The sequence below is a fragment of the Meleagris gallopavo genome, chromosome 6 (genome assembly GCF_905368555.1).
Source record: "Meleagris gallopavo chromosome 6, MGAL_WU_HG_1.1, whole genome shotgun sequence".
Taxonomy (NCBI): domain Eukaryota; kingdom Metazoa; phylum Chordata; class Aves; order Galliformes; family Phasianidae; genus Meleagris; species Meleagris gallopavo.
The window spans coordinates 40,051,610-40,074,523 of NC_139409.1; the positions used below are offsets into that span (position 1 = coordinate 40,051,610).

Here is a 22,914-nt window from a genome sequence, read left to right on the forward strand (position 1 = left end):
CTCTCGTTCCGCCCCTCGCCTCCGTCCCCTTGCGTCCAAGGGGCGCCCGCGCAGGCGTGGCCGTGGCCCCCTCAGAGCTGTGGGGGAGCGGGCGCAGCGGTCCGCCGCCTGCCCGCCCCAAAGCGAGGCGGGAAAGGCTAGCCGCGGGTACCGCCACAGTCGGTGTTAACGCATACCTGACAGTAACTTACGGCCTTCAGGACTTTACATGCGCAAAGCTCGGTCTCATCTTTAAGTAAACACGCTAAAAGAACCACTTCTTTTTTTCTTCTACAGAAAGAACTGTGGTGTTGTTGCTGGCATTGAGCGTTTTCACAAAACGCTTTATTTCTGGATGAGGTGAAACACGCAGAAGAGCCAACGATTTCATACCTGACCCATTAAAAGCAGCAACCGCTCCCATAAATCTGAGTAACAATCCTGCAACCATTCCTCCCCCGTTTCATCCCATAACAGATAGGCAGACGCTGAGCCTTTTACCTTGCAGCATGCCTACAGCTGTTACGCTTTCCCTTGGAGGTGCTCAAGAACCGTGTGGACGTGGCACCCAGGGACATGGTTTAGTTTGCAACATATCTTGTTTTAGTCAGCCTAAGCTGTAGGACTGATCTGACCAACAGACCTTTTTAATACCCATGTATGTCTTTAGCAACTGAAACTCTTAGCCCCTGCTTCTTAATCTCTTTCAGTCCCAAACTGACTGCAACAAACTCTTCACCTTTGAATTTTTTAGTTACTCTTCTGCCCTCACTCATGCTTCCAGAGAGGTGATCCATAACTGCCTAAACACTGCCAGCAAAAAGCTGTCCTCTGGAGATGAGAGGTGGCTGCCCCTGCCACCTCGTTCAGGGAGACCTGAACGAGAGCCACCTGAGGAGCAGATCTGGAAAGATGTTGGAGTACTGAACCTTCTGCATTCTCAAGTCCTTTTATCTACTGATCAATTTATTTACTTAATGGTTCTGGAAATAAAATGTTCGAACAAAATACCTTTTCAGTTGTCATGTCCCTGTAGTCATTCGTTCCATGGTGAAATCTCAGATTGGATCTGTATTTTGTCTCTCAAAAGGAAATAGAAGCAATGGTTCTAACGTTAGTTTAATGGTTTTCTCTAAGAACCAAGCTCCAGATCATTAGCTTAGGAGTAACACAAACTCCAAAGCATTGTTTCCTTCTACTGTTGAATGCTTTTCTCTAAAAAAATCCCCACAGAAAATATGTAACTATTTTAATACAATGTGGATCATAAATTAAAAGACTAGTAAGCTTTAAAAAGCACACAGTTACACAAACTTCTTTTGACCCTCCAAATTCTCTACCTGCACACTGTAACAGGATCTTACTGTTGGGGAAAGATGAGGAAAAACATCTATTGCTGCAGAGTAGAAGAACATAGAGAGATTAACTGTTGGGGAGTGTAGCTATCTGCATACAACCCATTGCATTTCTAAGCAGAAAAGGCTAAAAAGAGGACTGATGAGGCTTGGGAACAATCTGTAGCTCAGTGAAGCTTTAAATCAACTTAGCAGTCTCACAACCCTTGGGGGATTTGCATAATTTTCATAATGTAAAGCATGTTTTTGCCTCCCAATTGAAGCCATTGGTTATATAAGCAAATTGGTTGCATAATTATGCAGATGGGAAAATAAATTTAATTGATTCAATAGAAAAGCGTGCTCTTCGTTTGTTTGTTTCACCTGGGATTTCTTTAAACTCAGGAAGGGAAAATATAAATTGGGAGAGATAAGCAGCAGGTGACGCTGCCAGATACCTGCTCCATTGTGCAGGTCCAGGACAACAACCTTCTCCCATCTTTCTGAGTACAGGAATGAATTCCTACTTTTACCCCAAAGTCTCACCATTTATTACGAACACTACCACCTGATTCAGTGGGACTAGCACTATGGCTTTATCTGGTTGTAGGTTTGGCTTGCCTGTTCTTCATGACACATCTCTGCATGAATGGAGTCCAGGCGTGTATGCATGTCATCAGAAAGGCTGTGGGTCCGTAAAAGCAAATGAGTACTCAATACATTCAAATGATTTCTTTCAAGTGATATATACATTTCTGCATAGAAAGCATGGTTTTCAAAAGATGTCATTAACATGGGAAAGTGTATTTGACTGGCTCTCTACTCCTACCAGAAGGAAACTTTTAACCAATGCAATAAAGTAGCTACAGACAGTAATTATTGCCCCCTAATTTCCGTCCTGATCTTCAGCTGGAAGACAGAAAGTGGTATTGACTCCTCCAGTCCCATTTCACCCAATGGTGCAGAAGCTCTGAGTTCAACAGTGCCACAATCATGTTTGGATACAGGTCATTTTAGAAGAGTTACGCACAACGGGTAGACTTGAGATGCGCAACAAAGCAGACAAAGATGCAAAATACATCCAGAGAATGTGAAGGGATAAAAATGTGAATTAGCAATAGCTCTGCCTACACACAGACATTTTCCTAAGCTGAGGAGTACTGCATTAATATTTTGGTAACTAAAAGATTGATCACGATATCAGAGAAATTTCAATTTAATGTTTCTCCTCATGTAAAAGTCTCACTAACACACTATTAGAATTCTTCAGTGAGCTGAGCACAGCACATAGGTCTGTCCTTTATATCCTCCGCTCCAGTCTGCAGTTAGAACTGGAAGCTGGCCATTCTCACAGCTGAGAGCTTCAACCCAATTTATTCATGAGTATTTGCTACATTATGTGCTATTGAATGGCGAAGAACTGCATAGTCTGACTGATTTCACACATTCTTTATCCCCTCACACAGCGTATCATACTCCAGATCCTTGTAGTAGTTATTAAACTCTTCACTTCTACTTTGCCATTAGCTTATTCTCTGGCATACCTATGAATATTAATTATAGGGATATGAATGGAATATCTCAATGACAACACTGATTCACAGACATTTGGGATATTTCACACAAAGAATAAAACATTTATTAACATCTTAACAATTCCTCCAAAATGACCCTCCCTCCCCTCTTCTTCTACAATATGAAACATCATATAAACCAATAAGTTTCTATTTCCAACTTCTCACTTCCATTAAAGATGTGGGTTTTGAAATACCCTCAAAACTATCAATGCTTTGAAACAAAATTATTCCAAGTCTTCCAAACGACATTATTCTGTTTTAGTCGTAAGAAACTGTCCATACCTGCAAAAGTAATAGTTCCAAAAGCATACGCTGTAATCAGTGAAAACTGAAGAAAGATTTCCGCAGAGAAAGAAAGACATTTCTCATATGTTTTCACTAAAAAAGTAGTGCAGAAGCACAGCTTTTCTAGATGTGACTACTAAGTGCAGCATAGGATTTTTCCCCCACATTTTCCTCTCTCCATCTGCAAACAAGTGTACATTTTGTCTCCTACGTGGGGAAAAAAATCTAATAAAGGAGTTGCTTTATTTCTAACACAGAGGTTCTTTCATCTACTAAGAAACAGTAACTTATACCTGGGGAAAAGAGATGGGTACTGTCTATGGTAGCTGACTTGGCAAAACGGTATCGTTTTTGTTGTAATTAACTTCATCCTTTGGAACATTTCCTCATCCTTTCGCGCCCGTTTCCATTCAGCACTGGAGTTTTGCTCACCCATTACAACTTATTTAGCAATGGAGTTTCTGCTGCCAAAACGCTACTGAGAATGTTGATCAATAAACCTTTCTGAAGTTCTGATACACATCAAAAAGACCAGATATGTCCGGTATTCCAAGTGGACGCAATACGTGTGAAGTATAAGACTTACAGTAAACCTCTTTAAATTGCCTACTTGTTTATCTTGGTGATAGAGAAAAAAACTGTACTGACAGAAAGCTGGATTCTGATGCATCAGTTACATCTTCTTAACTTCTGAGCAATGATGAGGGGAGCTTGCCTTGCCTGTTAATATAAGACATGACTGAGATTGCATCACATCAGCTGAAGATGAGACTCAGAAGATGGAAAGAAAACACTGCATAAACTTTCCACAGTTCCAAGCTATGCTGCAATGTCAATGACTAACCTCCAAAATATAGAGGAATTTTTCTTTATTCCTGGGGATGATGTAAGCAAAAATTCAGGGTTACTTATAATGGAAAAATAGTGCTGTCTCTGAAACATCACAAGCTTTGAATCTGTAAGGATTACTAAGAGTATTTTGTCCTTCTGCATCTCTCAAACATAGTATTAGCCACATCTGGCACTGCTTACAGAAATGGGGGATTTAGCTGAGGTTCAGATAGCTTCTGTCTAATTCCAAGCAAGATTAAGCTACAAAGGATTTCACAAAACAGTAATTAGCAGAAATGACTTCGTTTCTCACTGTTGACTACACTGCTAGTTTAGTTTGTTGAAATCACCAAATGGCAGAATTCAAAGACAATCTGAATTAAGTGTCAACTGTTCCTCAACAGAAGTTTTGAGGTATGAGGCTTTAAAGAAACGTCATCTGATTGTTAGCACTGAATCTAACTTTTTGTTTTAAGAAGGAAGGCAAGTGAGATCTCTGCAAAAGAACAATATACTGCCAATCTCTCTCCTCCAAACAAAAATACATCAACACCACTCCAAAACCCTCAACAACCATCCTGCACAAAGATCACGATGACTTTCCCAATTCAGACAAAGGACACCTTGCATTAATGCTGCTAGAACTGAGAAGAGACTCACTTTGCCTCAAAGGGGGGGAAGACTTCTAAAGCACTGTGGGCTTAATGCCACCATACTGACTGTCACTTAGGATAGAACAGGCTTCAAAAACCTGTAACCTTCCATATGAAAACGAGCAGAAATTCTCAGCACAAAGATCTCCAACAGGGATGGAGACCAAAAACTGTACTGTCGTGTTTGTGAAAGTTGATGCTGGACACTACGAAAGTGGAAAGCTTGGACAAACTTCAGTTTTAACAAAAGTCCCATCAATTTGCCAGTTAGTCCTTTTACTAAGGTTGCATTAGTAAATGAAGTCTGACTGAAATAATTCACGTCCTAGATATGATTCAGGAATTGCAGGTGGAAAAAGTGAGCTCCTGGAGTAACAGGAATGCCAGAACCAGGTTGCTAGAAGCCTCCATCCCTTCATAGGCAGAAACTAAAAAATGGTAAAATCAGTTATCAGAGGTAAAGGCAAAAAAAAACACTTGCCTCTAAGAGCACCATCAAAGGAGAGGTAAGTTTTCTTTTTCAGTGAAAGGGCACAGCTATACAAATGGGAAGCTATACAGATGCTATTATCAAGACACAACTAAACCTTCAGCTGGAAGCAACTCATGTAGACTCACCATTCTGCAAAAGAAAGGTATTCTAAGTCAGGCATGTCTAATGTGGTAAATTATTTTCAAGTTATTTCACTTTCACTACTTTTTAATGGGTTTTTGGCATTGAAGGTTTATGGGGCACACGGATAGGACATCATCCTCACAATATAATATAAATAAAATAAAATAAAACATATTGTTTCTACAAACTATGAAGCAATGTGGGAAACCCTTTACTTAACAGAAGTAGAAACATTCAACCAAAGTCTAAGAATCTCCATAAAAAAGGAGAGCGTAGGTTCTAAAGATACAGCTTTTTCATCATCTAGTGATGCCATCAAAAACATCTATATAAACTGGTACCACAATCCAGACAGCTAGGAAAAAAAAAAATTACTCTCTGTCCTACCATCTGCATTATCATCAACACAAGTATTTAAAAATACAACTGAGTTTTGAAGCCTTGCTCTAAGTTGGTAAGGCACAGTCTGAACACAGTGGTAACTGCCTTTGGTATTTTTTATTACTTTTAACAATGATTGCTTTAAGCACTAACCCTCAATAGACTTTAGTAATTAATGACTACTGAAACAGCCAGACCTTCCCTGCCCACTTCATATTCTCCTTAAGCCATTTTAGAGCAGATGTGAGCTCCAAACTGTACACTTCTTCCATATTAACGTTCACTGTCATATGTCGAATGAAAAGCTTTGGATCAGATATACGAGCAGCCAGGATAAGTCTCTCCCTTCCTGCTTGATAGTCACTGCTGTTCTTAACTGCCTGGTCTTCACATCTGAAAGTGAATTTTCACAAATACAAAATTATACAACATGCACATCTGGTGCCTCACGCTTTATGTCGGCAACAAGATTACAAAATCATTACAATAATGGTTTGTGTTCACGTCAGACAGATGATAATTTCTAGACAATTTTTAGCTGATTATTCTGAAGAATTTAGACAATGAGGAGAAGTCATCTTTTTAACATATTTTACAGTACTGAAATGTAACAGGATTTAGTACCAGTGCAGAGCAGGTCTGCAATTTCCACATTTCATGACAAAATGCTTGACTCTGTGCTGGCAAATGCAGTAAAAGAAAGTAAAACATTTTATGAACTTGAAATTGCAAGTATTTATGTAATATGCTCAAGCCCAAAGGATCACTCATGTTTAGCATGTGATCATCTCTGGAATAAAGATGTGCTAAGCGACATGCCTATGTTTCCGAAAGAGTACAACTTATTCATTAAGCAAATAAGCAAAGGTAAAATAACATACTCGTGAAATTATCATCTAGTACAGGCTGCAACTTCTACATCAACAAATATTCTTTTTTTTAAAAATAATCTCCTTATGGTGATTCTTCCTTGTGTGTCAAATTAGCTGAAGAATATAACCTAAGTGTAATCAGAACAGATCTTCTGATGATAACAATTCTCAAAATTACAATGTTGTTCTGGACAGCACTATTTTCCTAGTAATTGATCGTATTTAAAACTGAGAGTGATCCTTGTTCTCTGATGCATGCAAGATACACGTGCATCTTATTTTACAGGACATTACTATTTTGATCTGATGTAACCAGAGTTCCAAACATAAATGTAACATTCCCAGCAGAAAAATTTGGGAGAAAACAAATCGTTTGAGGTAAGACATTCAAAAAGGCAAGATCAAAATTAAGAGATATATTCTTTGGGAAGGACAGAGGGAAAAGAAGAGCACTCGAGTCTGACATGCCATTCATCCTTCTTAACAAATGCAGCTCTGCTATGCAGTTTCACACCTTGATGCCGAGTCAACCAATCTCACAAAATAAGTTGTAGGTATAGCCCCAACAAGAGTGCTTCGTGGTTTATGGGCAAGAGGTAAAAGTAACAAAGCAATTTTTTATCTAATGGTACTCAGTCTTGCAGGGAGGGGAAATAAAAAAAACACACTGAACTTTCATATTGCTATATTCCCTAGAAGAAGAATAAAATAAAATGGCATCGTGTACTTCCCAAAGAACTGCCAAAAAATGTTACATGTGCTTTATGAGAGGAGTTAGCATTTTGACTGTGCCCTTCCCCAGACTTGTTTAACTACCAGGATTCCGGTACTGAGCTATGAACCTACGCTGATTTTGTACTACATGCAGTAGTATGCTTGTAATACATACATCACATTCAGATAGGAAACACAGGCCAGCATCACTCTGGAACAACTGTTTTTATGCTAGATGTATAGAAAACAAAACTGAAAACATGGACCGTTCTTCAACCAGTTTGGAAAAAAAGGATTCAAAGAAGTCGAGAAACAAGCATTCTCTTTCTCAGCCAATAGAAAATAACATATATTGTTAATTATATCTTCACACAGATGAGTACGAAAAAAAGAAGGTACATATCTGACAACATACCTTTTCAGTATTATTTGAAAACTCTGAGTAGTAGCTCCTGGACTTTGAATAGCACTGGCATTTGAAACGAGGAATAATTCAATGGCCAACAGCATCTCAACCTCAGACACGTAAAAAGGAATGGGCAATATTTTGTGACGTAAATTTCCCTGCAGTGGTGGGTAGCAACCCAATGATAAAGCAGCTGAGAATAAAAGCAGAAATGTAAGAAATTAGGATTACCAATACTGAGCGTGGACCTGTTTTCTTCCTTATGTGGCTAAGAATGTGGGGAAAAAAACCACAAAATCTTAAAGCATTTTACTGTCCCATCTGTGAAATGGCATGTTTTGAGAAGACAACAAGTATTTCCTCATAACAATCACTGCTGTAAAATGTTACCTAAAACAATGATTAGCAATAATTCAAGCATCAAACAGGAGTATAGGGAGATCTAATCTGCCTAGATGAAAATGTGAAGGTGAATGACATCTTAAACATTCCAAGGTTCACATTTTGAAATTCTGAAATCGATCATTTGATTTAACTACAAGTACCTTTATTTTGTGCCAAGTAGTATTCGCTGACTTGTATTTCCCAAAACACATTCTGGTTACAAATAAATTCCTGACGTTGAAACACAAAATGCTGTTTTCTCCTTACAACGTATATTCTCACCCACTTCACCCCAACAGACTGAGCTGTTAACGTTGCCCAAAGAATACCAGAGAAGCATGTCTAAAAAGCAACTTACTTTTGTAGTAGGTTCGAGCTTTACTCCACAAACAACTTCTTCCCAAGCCTGTGATTAATCCTCTAAGTAAGAAAAAATCAACGGCAACATTTTTTGAAAGCATGAAGTCTACTGCAGAAGATGAGACCCCAAGGTTCTTACTCTCATAACAGGCACTTAACAGCTTGTTAAAAACGTGGCTGTACTGAGAAACATCTACAGTATCTGAAATGAAATGAAGAATATTTACCAATGAATTCAAAAGCAATCCAAGTCTACTTGCAGCATCACTTCTCAATGCTGGGTATCAGCACTCAAATCAAGCATTTTGCAAAGTGGCAAAAGGCTGAGAAAACGTATGGTAACGCATGAGTCATAGAATGGCTGGGGTTGGAAGGGACCTCAAGGATCTTTGTCTTGAGAAGAGAGGTGCTCCAGCCCTCTGATAATCTTTGCAGCCCTCTTCTGGACCCTCTCCAACAGCTCCCCCTCTTTCTTGTACTGGGGGCTGCAGACCTGGACACAGTACTCCCGATGGGGAGTAACAAGGGCAGGGTAGAGAGGGACAATCACCTCCCTATCCCCGCTGGCCACCCCTCTTCTGATGGAGCCCAGGGAACCATTTGCTTTACAAGCTGCAAGAGCACACTGCTGGCTCATGTTCTCTTGCTCATGCACCAAGAAAGACTAGATATCAAGATACCAAGATATCTAGAAAGACTAGATAAAACAGCTGAGAAGCAGGACAGGTTGCTGGAGGAACCATCTGTACTGATTAATTGGGTAGAACCTGTGGTGCAATCAGAAAAACCTGATGAAGATCACTTTGTCACTACTGGGAATTTTGTTATTTTTTTAGAGAACATATTCACATGTGAACATTGTTTCAAACAAAGCACAGGAGAACAGCTAAATGGGAAAATAACTAACACTGAATGGGAAGGGATTTTACCAAGGAAATCAGAAGCCTTCAGTTAGGCAAAGGTGGGCTACAAGATATCGCACTGACTGTGGGTAAATTACAAAAACCAAAAGATCAACAAATCCAAACCAGAGAAAGATCTCCACAATGCCTCCGGAAGTAGGGACAAACTATCGGGACAGTTTCTTTTTACACTGTAAAGCCTGATACAAAACTCTTACTCAGGCTAGACAAGACGGGGCAGTTAGAGACGGGTGGGACGACGCACGGGGTTGCCCCTGGCAACAGCACAGTGATGTCACGCCGGGGTCCCGGCCACGGCAACCAGCCCACAACACCAACGCACACCTCTTCCCTGCTTGCCCTTGCAAGGCTCCGCAGGTGAAGAGGGTGGGCAGAAAGCCAGCCTTGCAGCTGCTGCTTGGCTTCAGGACAGCAAACACCTGCCCAGAAAAGTGCAGAGTGGACCCGAGCCTGTGCCACCCCTCAATATGAAAAACACCGCTCACAGCACTGGTGGCACGCACCAACATCCAGCAGCCAGCACGATGAAATCAGTGAGCTGTGCGTGCGGTTCATGAGGCTCTGCGTTAGCACCAAGCAGGTAAATACTCTGCCAATGACAAAGTGCAGAAACCCAACACCGGGGTGAACCGGTGAGACAAACTGTGAACTCTGCTGGTCATGGATGTGACCCATTCAAGCGTGTGACAACTGAGCCACGCGTGGATCAGAGTCAGCACAGAATAAGTTCCACATCATCCACGATGATGCCCACAAAAAGTCTTTCATACACCAACACAAACAGGAACGGGAAAAAACAGGCTCAGCTGAGCTGTGCTCCAGCCCTGACTTCGGCCGAGCAGCAGTGCCAACCCAGCGCTCTGCTGCAAAAACAGGATGAGGCTGAGAAACCATCAGGCAAATGAAAATGCAAAATAAAACATCTGGATGTGCAAATGAGAAGAAAAAGATCATTCCTTGCCATGAATGACCCCTTTGACGTGGAAGACAACCAAGACCTGGTTGCGCTACCGAAACAGGCAGAGCCCAGACTCTAAGGCAAAGAACAGCACAGTATTATTTCTGTGTTTTAAAACTGCAAAACTTCTGACATTTGGCTGTTAAAAGTACACTATAAATTGTAGCAAAAAACAAATCTCTGAACTTCACATTAAATGTAATTTGAATTAGTAGCAATTTGTTCCTTAGCACCAATATTTCAGATGTATTTTTAGTGTTAGAAGTCACCCCTTTCATTAAATAGTGTAGTAGTAGGAATGAACTGTAAGCAGAGTATATAAATATATGTGTGTATGTAAATGTGTATGTGTTTATTTACATACACTTGGATAGCAAATTTAGGCAAATGACGTTTTTATGCAACACCTTCTAATCTTGTATGTACTTCTGAGTTTTTTCTTTCAGTGGGGCTGAATTCCAGAAAGCCTGTAACTTCTTTTATTGAATAAAAATTTAATATTTAATAAAAGCTGTATTTGCAACATATACTATGAGGGGGGAATAAACACTACAATCCTCCAAACCTGAACTTTCTTTTGCACTGAATTTCGCCTTGAACCAGTCCTTCAGCTAAGTAGGGAGGATGCATGGTGCTGGATTGCTGCACGCTGAGGCCAGCTCTGCTTCCATCAGAAACCCTTCTTCATGAATCTGGGTGATTCTTACAAAGCACTGAGCAACCACAATACGGATGACATAAAGCACTCTAGAGCAATTAACTTGACAGAATTCAAATTGCTGTCTATTCTCACCCAACACCAAATCCCCCAGAGGCACACAGAAGGATGGGGATATCAGGTGCATCTCGCTAAGTGTATCCTGGTCATCCAGCAAAAGCAGTCCCATGGGTGGGTTTGACTTTGCTCAAGGCAAGAATAACCCAGACTGTCTTACCCAGCACGTTTTTCCTGTGGGAAACAGGGATGGAGCTACAGAGACTTTAGCTCTTCCTACAGCATGTAAGAGTTTTGACTGGGCAGAGCCAGCTCAACTCTCAGATCCTGAGTGTTGACTAACAAGGGGGCTTTTGCTAAATGCAAATGTGTCCAATGTTTGAATGTCCCAGCGCCCAGTTTTTAACAGATCACTATATCATTTTATCCTACCACAGGCTGGTACATGATAGAGGATACAAGCTCACCGCTCACTGCCATGCTTCTTGACCCTGGTGTCAAAGAGGTTATTTCAGAAATGAGTCTTGTTGCCTGACACAGCTCTTTCTAGGATGCCACGCTGCCCCAGGACTTTCCTCTCAAGCCCCAGGACAGTGTTTTGGGCAGCAGCATGGGGCACAGGATATGTTTCCAGACAACCGATGGCTGCTTCCACCATTCTAAGTACATGGCACTTGTGGCAGGTTTGCAAGAATGTCACATAATCAACCCACACCAGGCCTTCCCAGGTTTCTATTTCAGCCATTGTCCTCCATACTGGACAAGCATTAGCCACTTGGATTCCTTTACTGAAGCACACATTTCATACTCATATTCATCTTCTGTGCAATAGTGTCCGTGGTCAAGTCTACCCTTTCATCTCGAGCCCACCTATACACTGCATCTCCTCCTTGATGGCCTGAGGTGCCCGTGGGTCCATTGGGCTAAAAGTAATTCACTTTTCTGTTGCCAGTTCAGATCTACCCAAGCAATTTCAATCCTAGCAGCCCAACTCATCAGCTGGTTATTTCTGTGCTCCTCAGCAGCACAACTCTTGGGTACAACACTGCCTGCTGTTGACCACTAGGGCCTTTCCATTCTATTCTATGATTCTATGATTCCAGGCTCCAGAGGGAAAAGAGCACTCAGAAGAGAAATGCTATGTAAAGAGATGTTCTATATACAAAAAAGCATATCAGCCACCAGGACATATCAGCCAACATCCACGTCCACCTCTGGATGTGAAGCGTAAGCACGGCAGTAAGAGACTGCAGAATCAAGGCAGCCGAGGGGAGAACCTTGCAGACAGACGGCAGGATGAATCCATGCCAGAGGCCAAGAAAATGGCTTTGCTTGTATCACCAGCATCTCTGCACACACAAGGTGTTTACCACACCAACGCAAGTGCTGTGCTCCAGCCCTGAGTTTGGCTGAGCAGCAGCAGCAAATTCAAGAAAGCTGCAAAGCATGGCCTCAACACAGGCAAAGAGAAGTGCCAACCCAAACCTCTGCTGCAAAAACAGGCTGAGGCTGAGAAACCATCAGGCAAACGGAAGTGTAAAACAAAACATCTGGATGTGCAGGGAGAAGAAAGAGATCATTCCTAGCAATGGATGACCCCTCTGACATCAAAGACACCGAAGATACAGTCGCGCTACCAAAAAAATTGATGAAGCAAGCAGAGCCCACTTTCCATTGCGGCTCCTTGCCTGCCAAAGTCTGCCAGCAGAAGCTGTACAAGCAGCTGCAGCAGCCCCCCTCCCTGTCCAGCCTTTAGCCCCCGTCAGCCCATGCCACCCAAAGCCCACTCCATCCCATCTGACAAGAATGGAGACCTCACATCTTCTGCAGCAACTTCCCCTCTGTAGAAGCCATGACCAGCACAGAGGCAGAGTTTTACCAACAGGCTTCTCTCAGGCCACTTCTACTACAGACCTTCAAGTGCTTAACCCAGAAAGCAAAGAGCTTGGAGAGCTTTCAAGTGAACACCAGACTTTGCAGGGTTCCCCATTTCACTGCAAGCATCCACACAAGGACCTTCCCTTCGACACCCTTCCAGGAACTGTTACATGATATTTAAGGCTTTTAGATGTTAATGTTAATGGTTTCATGCTGTTTCTTTATTGTAATGTTTGTACTACACAATTACTTCTTTAGGTATGTGTTCCAGTGCAATTGTTTCTGTAACCAAAAGACACTGTTATCTATGCAAACATTTTTCCTTTAGATAAGAAAGCTGAATTCTGGTTGGATGGATTCTCTTTTTCCAGGCCATTTTTACAAAATTGTTCCATGTTACTTTAAACGCACACAGGCTCTAGTATAAGTCTGTTATTACTTGGAATTCCTTTCCTGTTTTAGGGAACATATCTGCACATGGACTTTGTTTCATGCAAAGCACAGGTTACACAGAACGTACTTCTTGTAGGTGATGGAAACAAAGTCACGCAGTTTCTTTGGGAAATAGATAGGATTCGGTGAGGTACTTGGTTATCTTACTGTTGTTGTTCCCAAGAAAATAATTAAAAATAAGATGGCTGGATCAGATGATCTCAGTGGTCTTTTCCTACCCTAAATATTCTATGATTCTTTATGGCTATATGATCAGCAAGAAGTGGCTGGAGAAAACTCTCTGATGTGGGAGACGATGCTTCAAGAAAACACTGAGAGGTCCCGGGATAACATTAGGATCAAAAATGACAGATGATGAACATCTAGGACTCCAGGGTAAGTGACGAGGGGAAAAAAGTCCAGGAAGCTGCAAAGCTGTGACAGGACGTGCACTGACATCACAGGCCTGCGCTCACACTGCATGGCCACAGTGGAAGAGATCAGTCATGTCTAGGAAGGCACAAATAACTGTCATCTTTGCCAGGAGAACGTAAGGGGAACCCACTGCAAAGTTTCCAGCTCAGTTCTACTAGATTCTAAGCAAGCTCCCAACTAGCATGCTGCACCTCTGCCAGTCCTGATTGCTTATTCTGCCTAACTGCTGCTGAAGGACTCCAAAAGCAGACAGATGGCACAAGTACCAAGAGCAGCCACGGCTCACTTTGTAACACTAGAGGTGACTTTCTTTATGGCTTCATGCCAAATCCTTGTTGAGAGGCAGCCTGCTATACTTCTGACATGCTGACATTCAACAGGCACATCTGATTGCATCATTCCATTTAACAATCACACTTAATCGTACACCTTTGCTACTAATCTCCTTCAATTTAGGGCTGCAAGTTTGGGGAGCAAAATAATCCCTCTCAGTAGGTTGACCCTTGACTTGAGAGGCTAGAGCAGTGAACAGTTCAAGTACCCTCACATAACTAGGCTAACACCTGTTGGCAAGAGGTTTCTCCTGTGTGTCACTGCAGGTGTAAAGGTTTTATTACTCATGATCACACCTGCTGATGCCTGTGTGCCAGAAATCAGCAATCCTTAAATGGAGGAGGAAAAACAGGAGGTTATGGGGCACACTCAACTTTCTGACAGAGCAATGTAAATCCAAAGTTATTTCAATAAGCTCATCTAAATTAGTTTCAACTGCAACTGCTACAAACGAGTGCTTAATTTGCTAAGCACAGCAGAGTGCTTTTCAAAAACTCACAAAATACTCATAGAAAGTTGCATGTTAAGTATTGAATACATTAGTCGCATAGAAGCATGCTAGTACACAAGGAGTTCCACACATGCCCTAATGTACAAGGGACAGGAGCATACGTAGCTGGATTCAGTTCAGGCTTCCATATCCAGGCCACAAGTGCTGTCACGCTTATCCTCATCAGCTTTTAAGGAGACTTAAAAAATTCAGATTGTCTTTCACACGCACACGTGTATGTAATGTGCTACAATTTAGCCCCATGCATATAGCTAAGCTCGGGGACCAGCAGGGATCTGCCCCATCATCTTCCCAGGCACACAAGAGGATCACCAGCCTGTACCTCCTTGGGTCTTCCTTCCTCCCTTTCTTAAAAATGGGAGAGATGTTTCCCTTTTTCCAGTCACCAGGGATTTCATGCAACAGCCACCATTTTTCAAATATGATGGAAAGCGGCTCGGCAACCATATCAGCCACCTCTCACAACCCTGCATGCATATCATCTGGCCCCACGGACTTACAGACATTCAGTTTCACTAGGAGGTCTTGCCCTTGTTGCACTGTTACAGTGGGATGGAATCCACCCCTCTCACCCTCACCTACTGGGTCAGGGTCCTGGTTAGGCTCCCCGTGTCTGCTGCCACTGAAGACTGGGTCAACAACACACTGACTGAGCATCTCAGCTTTTCCACGTCTGAGGAAGCCAGTTCTCGATCCTCATTCTGCAAAGGGGAATGCTCTGTTTGGCCTGCCTCCTCCTGCCTCCGTACCTGTAAAACTCCTTCTTGTTCTTTTTCACATCCCTTACCAAGTTCAGCTCCATCTGTACCTTGGCCTTCCTGATCCTATCTCTACACACACAGACAGCACCCCTGTATTCCTCCCAGCCTGCACAGCCCTGCTTCCACTTCCTGCACGTTTTCCTCATTTCCCTCACTTGAAGCTGCAGGCTCAGCCACACCGGTCGCCCAGCTCCCCCACTCGATGAAAGAGCCCTGCTGGAAATGCTGCACAACCCCACGTTGGTTCCTAACAACCCATGCCAAAACCACGATCCTGAGAGGATGTCAAATCTATGGTGGAAACTCACAAGAACAACACCCAGAAAGTATGCCGGTGCACTCACTGGCAGCAATGTTTGAAAGATATGAGAAGACCCCTACTTTTTGTATTGATTGTTAACCTTCAAACCTTTCAACAACAGTTACCTCCAACTCACACTTCCATTTCAGCCATCTCAAAAGTACCAAGATGATACAAAAACTAGATACAAAAACGGCACACAGATGGCAGTGCCATGCTAACCAGCGTTCTGTGCTCCCCATGTGTAAGTCAACCGGAGTCAGGGAGTGACCAGCAAAACTCACTCACCTTTAAGCAGTCCCCCCCAAAAAACAATATTTACCATCTGCATGTGCAAAAAGCACAGAAAAATGTCATAGAATCACAGAATCTTAGGGGTTGGAAGGGATCTCCAGAGATCATAGAGTCCATCTCCCTGCTAAAGCAGGTTCCCTACAGCAGGTTGCACAAGTAGGTGTCCAGGCAGGTCTTGAATATCTCCAGAGAAGGAGACTCCACAACCTCCCTGGGCAGCCTGTTCCAGTGCTCCATCACCCTCACCGTGAAGAAGTTCTTACGCACATTCGTGCGAAACTTCCTGTGCTGCAGCTTATGTCCGTTTCCCCTCGTCCTGTCTCCACGTACCACTGAAAAGAGACTGGCCTCACCGCTATGGCCGCCACACCTCAGATATTTATAAACCTGGATCAGGTCCCCTCTCAGTCTTCTTTTCTCAAGGCTAAACAGACCCAGTTTACTTAGCCTTTCTTCATAGGGGAGATGCTCCAGGCCCTTCACCATCTTTGTGGCCCTCCGCTGGACTCTTTCCAAGAGATCCCTGTCTTTTTTGTACTGGGGAGCCCAGAACTGCACACAGTACTCCAGATGAGGCCTTACCAGGGCAGAGTAGAGGGGGAGGATCACCTCCCTCGACCTGCTGGACACGCTCTTCTTAATGCACCCCAGAATGCCACTGGCCTTTTTGGCCACAAGGGCACACTGCTGGCTCATGGCCAACCTGTCGTCTACCAGGACGCCCAGGTCCCTCTCTGCAGAGCTTCTCTCCAGCAGCTCATCCCCCAGCCTGTACCGGTGTATGCAATTATTCCTCCCCAGATGCAAGACTTACACTTGCTTTTGTTAAACCTCATCTGGTTTCTTACTGCCCAGCTCTCCAGTCAGTCCAGGTCTCGCTGAATGGCAGCACAGCCTTCAGTCATGTCAGCCAATCCTCCCAACTTTGTATCATCAGCAAACTTGCTGAGGGTAGCCACTATCCCATCATCAAGATCACTGATGAAGATGTTGAACAAGACTGGACCCAGCACTGACCGCTGAGGAACACCGCTGGTTATAGGTCTCCAACTGGACTCTGCACCGCCAATGATGACCCTCTGTGCTCTGCCAGTCAGCCAGTTCTCAATCCACCTCACCGTCCACTCATCTATCCCACACTTCCTCAGTTTTGTTATAAGGATGTTGTGGGAGACAGTATCAAATGCCTTGCTGAAATCAAGGTACACTACATCCACTGCTCTCCCCTCATCCACCCAGCCAGTGACAACATTGTAGAAGGCTACCAGGTCGGTCAAGCACGACCTCCCCCTGGTGAACCCATGCTGACTACTCCTGATAACCTTCTTTTCTTCCAATTGTCTGGAGATGGCATCCAGCACAAACTGTTCCATCACCTTTCCAGGGACAGACGTGAGGCTGACTGGCCTGTAATTACTTGGATCTCCCTTCTTGCCCTTTTTGAAGACTGGAGTGACATTGGCTAACCTCCAGTCTTCAGGCACCTCCCCCATTCTCCAAGACCTCTCAAAGATGACAGAGAGCGGTTCAGCAATCACCTCTGCCAGCTCCCTCAGCATCCGTGGATGCATCCCATCGGGTCCCATGGATTTATGAACATCGGTGTTGCCTAGGTGGTCTTGGACCGCCTCTTCCCTGACTAAAGGGAAGTCTTCCATTCCCCAGACCCTCCAGGGTCCGGGATTCCCGAGAGAGAGCTTTTTCACTCAAGACAGAAGCAAAGAAGGCATTCAGTATCTCCGCCTTCTCAGCATCCCCCGTTACCGGAACACCCCCCTCACTTAGTCGGGGAGCCACATTTTCCCTAGTCTTCCTTTTACTGTTAACATACTTTAAAAAGCCTTTCTTATTATCCTTTATCACCTTTGCCAGATTCAATTCCAGGCAGGCTTTAACCTTCCTCGTCTCATCCCTGCAGGCCCTGACTACATTCCTATATTCTTCCCAAGTGGTCAGAGCCTTTTTCCACATTTCATGGACTTTCTTCTTCCCTTTGAGTTTGTGCATGAGCTCCTTGTTCATCCACACAGGTCTCCTGCCACTCTTTCCTGATTTCTTGCTCACAGGGACGCACTGATCCTGAGCTTGGAAGAAGAACTGTTTAAATGCCAACCAGTTCTCACAGGCCCCCTTACCTTCTAACACCCTAACCCACGGGATAGCTCCAAGTAGGTCCCAGAAGAGATAAAAGTTGGCTCTCCTAAAGTCCAGGGTAGCGATCCTACTTTTCGCTTTGCTTATTCCACTCAAGATCTTGAACTCCACCATCTCGTGGTCACTACAACCCAAGCCGCCCCCGACCTTTACTTCCTTGACAAGCCCTTCCTTATTAGTGAGAATAAGGTCCAGCAACACCCCTCCCCTCATCAGTTCCTCCACCACTTGCATCATTTTGAGCCAACTGATTCTTGCCAGCTTATACAGAGGTAGAATCTAATAGGAGAGAGTGGAACAGATGAGTGGGTTACCTGTTTAAGACTACTCTAACTCAGTCTCTGGAGCAGTCACCCAAGAGATGAGTGGGATAGAGCCCAAGATAAACTGTCTTCCACAGAAGACAAGCGCAGCTATCCTTCTTAACTCTGATAAGAGGTAAAAGGTAAATGACTATTGCCTAACGAGAAGCTGGCTACCTTCATAACTCTTTTACAAAGGTAAAAATGCTGAAATGTAGCATTTCAAAGTTTCCTTTAATAGTCACAACGTTTTCATGAGCTCACACTTATCCCTGTCAGACTGCAGAAAAGGGCTTAATACCCCTGCTCTGCCTGAAACCAAGGAAACAAGCGCTCACTCGTAATGCTGTAACAGTAAGTAAAGAAAGTACCATGATAATAATGGGGAAATAAAGACTTTGGCAACAGTAAACGAGAACAAGCCCAAAAGCAGCAGCTGCAAATACAGAATAGAAGGAAAAGAGCTGCCTACCATGGTAAGGCTTCAGGCAGGCAGAGATCTCCAGCAAGAGATGGCCTTGCCCACACTCTCAACTCTTCTGAGGCCTGCAAAGGGGTGGATCCTGGCTCCACCCCTTCCTCTCACGCAGCTGCATTACATGCACCAGAGCTCCTCTGGATTGGCCCTGCTCAATCACTGCTTCAGGCTGTGTCTTTGCATTTCCCCTACACTCACAACTTTCAAATACAAGATCAGATAGTCCTTCAGCAGAAGAGTATTGACCAACTGAGGAATGGTTTTGTCTTTCAGTGCTAAAAACTTAGCAAACATCATGCCAGTGCAACCAGAGGCCTGCTGAGTTCAGTGGCAGAGACAGCAGGAGTCAAATCCAGATGCTTCTGGCAACAAATCTTAAGTGCACAGCTGTGGGAAAACCTGAAAAGAAAGGCTTTCTTTTACTCCACCAGATAAAATCAGCTTAGCTCTGAAACAGCAGATCTCACAGTCTTCCCAAAGACAGCCATGCAAACTGACTCGGGCAGCCGTGGAGGTGAAATACTTTAGCGTGTGCCCAACTCCAAGCAGATCAGGCAGTCTGCTCAAGTCAAAAGGACTGCGATGTGCTCAGAGTTAAAGTCGTGCTTCATGGGATCAGGGACGCCAGGCACGGGCTCACAAAAGTCTGACTTTTCTCTCAAAAAATGACCTGTTGGCCTGTTTGGAATTAAGCCCGTGTCCATATGTATTTATGTCAACAGTTTGAAATAGAAAACTGATAGACAACTGTAGCTGAAAAGACTTCTCTGCTGCTCTAATCAGACCTAAGAGTGGAGAGTAAGAAAATACACAACTTTCTCTGGTAAAAATACGACCAGAAATTTGTGCTTGGTATCATGGCAGCAGAACGCACTACGATGCTCCAGAAACAACGTATGAGGTGTTATTTTGAAATTCAAGTGAGCAGCAATGCTGAGCCACAGCAACACTTTATTTCAGCATCCAGTGGATTTAGAAAGAAACTCAAAAAATTAACCATTTCCTCTTTGATTTATGTCAAACCTACATTACAGCTGAGGTCTTCCCGTTGAATGAGTGCCTGGGATTTTGCAGAGAAGTTCAAGATGAAAAGAAAACATATTCCAATATTTCTTACTCTGGCATTTTGCTGAGGTAGCCATGTGACTTTTTAGCTACTAAAATTCTGCAGTACGGGTACCTCAGGCACAAGCCCACAAAGATGAGGAACACAAAACACACACTGCATACATGTACACGGAGAGACACATTAAAGAACGAAGTGACTGGAGAGCGTGAGAGCTCCAGAAGTTAGAACTGCATCTGAATGCTGAGTTCAGAATTTTTTTTTCATTTTTTACTCTTGGTTTTTCAACACATTCTCAACCAAAGCCTGTGGCAGGAATCATCCCAGCCAACTCCATCAGTCCCAGAAGGGATGCGCTGTTCATTCAGTGGTATTCACAGCACACGTGACAGCACGTACTGAAGTCGGTATTTCACTGAAGGAAACGGAAACTGACTGTCCTTTTGCTGGGCATACGCTCAGAGCGATCTCAGGTCAAGATTAAGAAGCCTCAAAGGGCTTGCAGATCATTGGGATTTCTAATGGGATGAAAATGATGGTGGTAATTCTTAATATTTTCTGAGACCTATGATTAAGTCTGTAGACAACACTCTACTTTGTTGTTGTTGTCGTGGCAGTTGTTTTAGAAAAGGAAAGAATAAAAATGGAAATTGGAATGGGCAAAACTTGTCACTATTTGCATTTGTTGCAGTCATTCCTATCGGTGCAACGCACAAACCAAATGCTTCTGTCACTATCTGAACAGGTACAAATGATGCAAACACTACAGAAGCAGTGCAGTATGCCTCCAAAAAAAAGCAGCTTTGGAACCTTCCCTCTCTACGTACGTGCAGGACACCAGCCGTGGTAGACCACAGCAACACAAGTATTTCTCTTCCACAGGCCACTTGTGGTCCATCCACCACTTGTGAGTTCTGAAACACAGCGGCACTTAACCTCTTCCTATCAAAGAAAACATGACATTGAAGCAAGGAAAGATTGAAAGATCCTTTGCAATAAAGGATGGACTGGAAGCCGGGACTTCACATTGCAGTTAAACTTTGGACGACCAGAGAATTACTAGCATTGAATGGGAAGGGATTTTACCAAGGAAATCAGAAGCCTCCTGTTAGGCAGAGGTGGGCTATGAGATATCACACTGAACCGTGTATAAATTACAAAAGCAAAAGATCAACACATCCAAACCAGAGAGAGCTCATCACTGACTCAGCAAGGAGGGACAACCTACCGGGACAGTTTCTTTTGACACTGTAAACCCTGACAAAACTCTTACTGTTGTTTGGTGATTTTTTGTTGTCAGTATTCCACACCAGAACATCACGTGGACCGGGGGGAGTTAAAGAGTTACAGTTCTGTTCCCATTTTCTGCCTTGTATGGGCATTTTGAGTATCCTGATGGGAGAGGCGGCATCCCCGGAGGAGGCGGCGGGAAGAGGAAGCGAGGCGAAGCTCCGGAGGACCCCAGGTCTGCCTCTCCTTCCTGCCCCGGCTCAGCCGTCTCAGCTCGCCGCGGAGCAAAGCACGTGCTTTCCCTCGCACTTTGCCCACCCTCGTCTCTCTCATTTTGTTCGATTTGGTTACATTTAGTAAATCATCGTTCCTCCTCAGACGTTGCCGTTGTGTTTTCTCTTGGTTAAAACTACCCGCCAGCTCTCTGCCCTTCCCCCTCTCCCGGAGCGCACGCGGCCCGGGGCCGGCCGGGTCGCATGGCAAGCCGTTAGTACAGCTTCGTTGTTTCTTCCTTTCGCCCGGGGCCTGTGCCCCTGTCACGGAATTATATCTAGGGATAACCCCGTGACACTTGGTGGGGCTAGACAAGACGGGGCAGTTAGGGCAGTTAGAGACGGGTGGGACGACGCACGGGGTTGCCCCTGGCAACAGCACAGTGATGTCACGCCGGGGTCCCGGCTACGGCAACCAGCCCACAACACCAACGCACACCTCTTCCCTGCTTGCCCTTGCAAGGCTCCGCAGGTGAAGAGGGTGGGCAGAAAGCCAGCCTTGCAGCTGCTGCTCGGCTTCAGGACAGCAAACACCTGCCCAGAAAAGTGCAGAGAGTGGACCCCAGCCTGTGCCACCCCTCAATATGAAAAATACCGCACACAGCACTGGTGGCACCGCACCAACATCCAGCAGCCAGCACGATGAAATCAGTGAGCTGTGCGTGCGGTTCATGAGGCTCTGCGTTAGCACCAAGCAGGTAAATACTCTGCCAATGACAAAGTGCAGAAACCCAACACCGGGGTGAACCGGTGAGACAAACTGTGAACTCTGCTGGTCATGGATGTGACCCATTCAAGTGTGTGACAACTGAGCCACGCGTGGATCAGAGTCAGCGCGGTCAGGGGGTGGTAGATAGGGATGGGGAACAGAATAGGCCCCGCATCATCCATGATGGCACCCTCACTAAGTTTGCAGATGACACCAACCTGGGAGGGAGTGTTGATCTGCTGGGTGGGAGAAAGCAACTACAGTGGGACCCAGAGAGACTGGCTTGATGGGCCCGGGTAAACTCTATGAGTTTCAAAAGGACCAAGTGTCAGGTCCTGCATTTTGGCCACAACCAACCCAGGCAGCCCTACAGACTGCAAGAGGAGTGGCTTCAAAGCTGCCTGACAGAAAGGCACCTGGGTGTTCTGATGGACAGTGGGCTGAATATAAGCCAGCAGTATGCCCAGGTGGCCTAGAAGGCCAAAGGCATCCTGGCTTGGTTCAGGAATGGTGTGCTGAGCAGGACTAGGGAAGGAATCCTGTCCCTGTACTCAGCACTGGTGAGGCCCCACCTCAAGTACCGTGTTCAGTTTTAGGCACCTGTCTGGGTACAGAAAGGACATTGAGGTGCTGAAGCAGGTCCAAAGGAGGGCAACAGGGCTGGTGAAGGGCTTAGAGAATATGCCCTATGAGCAGCAACTAGAGGAACTGTTTAGCCTGGGGAAGAGGAGGCTGAGGGGAGACCTTATTGCTCTCTTTAAATACCTCAA

The 22,914-nt window shown here is 44.3% G+C and overlaps 1 protein-coding gene and 1 pseudogene across 1 annotated transcript in view; one reads left to right on the forward strand and one right to left on the reverse strand.

Moving 5' to 3' along the window:
- Positions 1–2,847: 2,847 nt before the first annotated feature.
- The window catches only part of TOPAZ1 (testis and ovary specific TOPAZ 1), a 55,658-nt gene continuing 35,591 nt past the window's right edge, over positions 2,848–22,914 (reverse strand). Inside the window, 3 exon segments of the mRNA XM_085226420.1 lie at positions 2,848–6,049; positions 7,658–7,841; positions 8,391–8,594. Coding sequence (XP_085082546.1) covers positions 5,812–6,049; positions 7,658–7,841; positions 8,391–8,594 — 626 coding nt within the window. The 3' untranslated portion in view covers positions 2,848–5,811.
- On the forward strand, positions 9,869–12,759 carry LOC146544149 (BCL-6 corepressor-like; annotated as a pseudogene).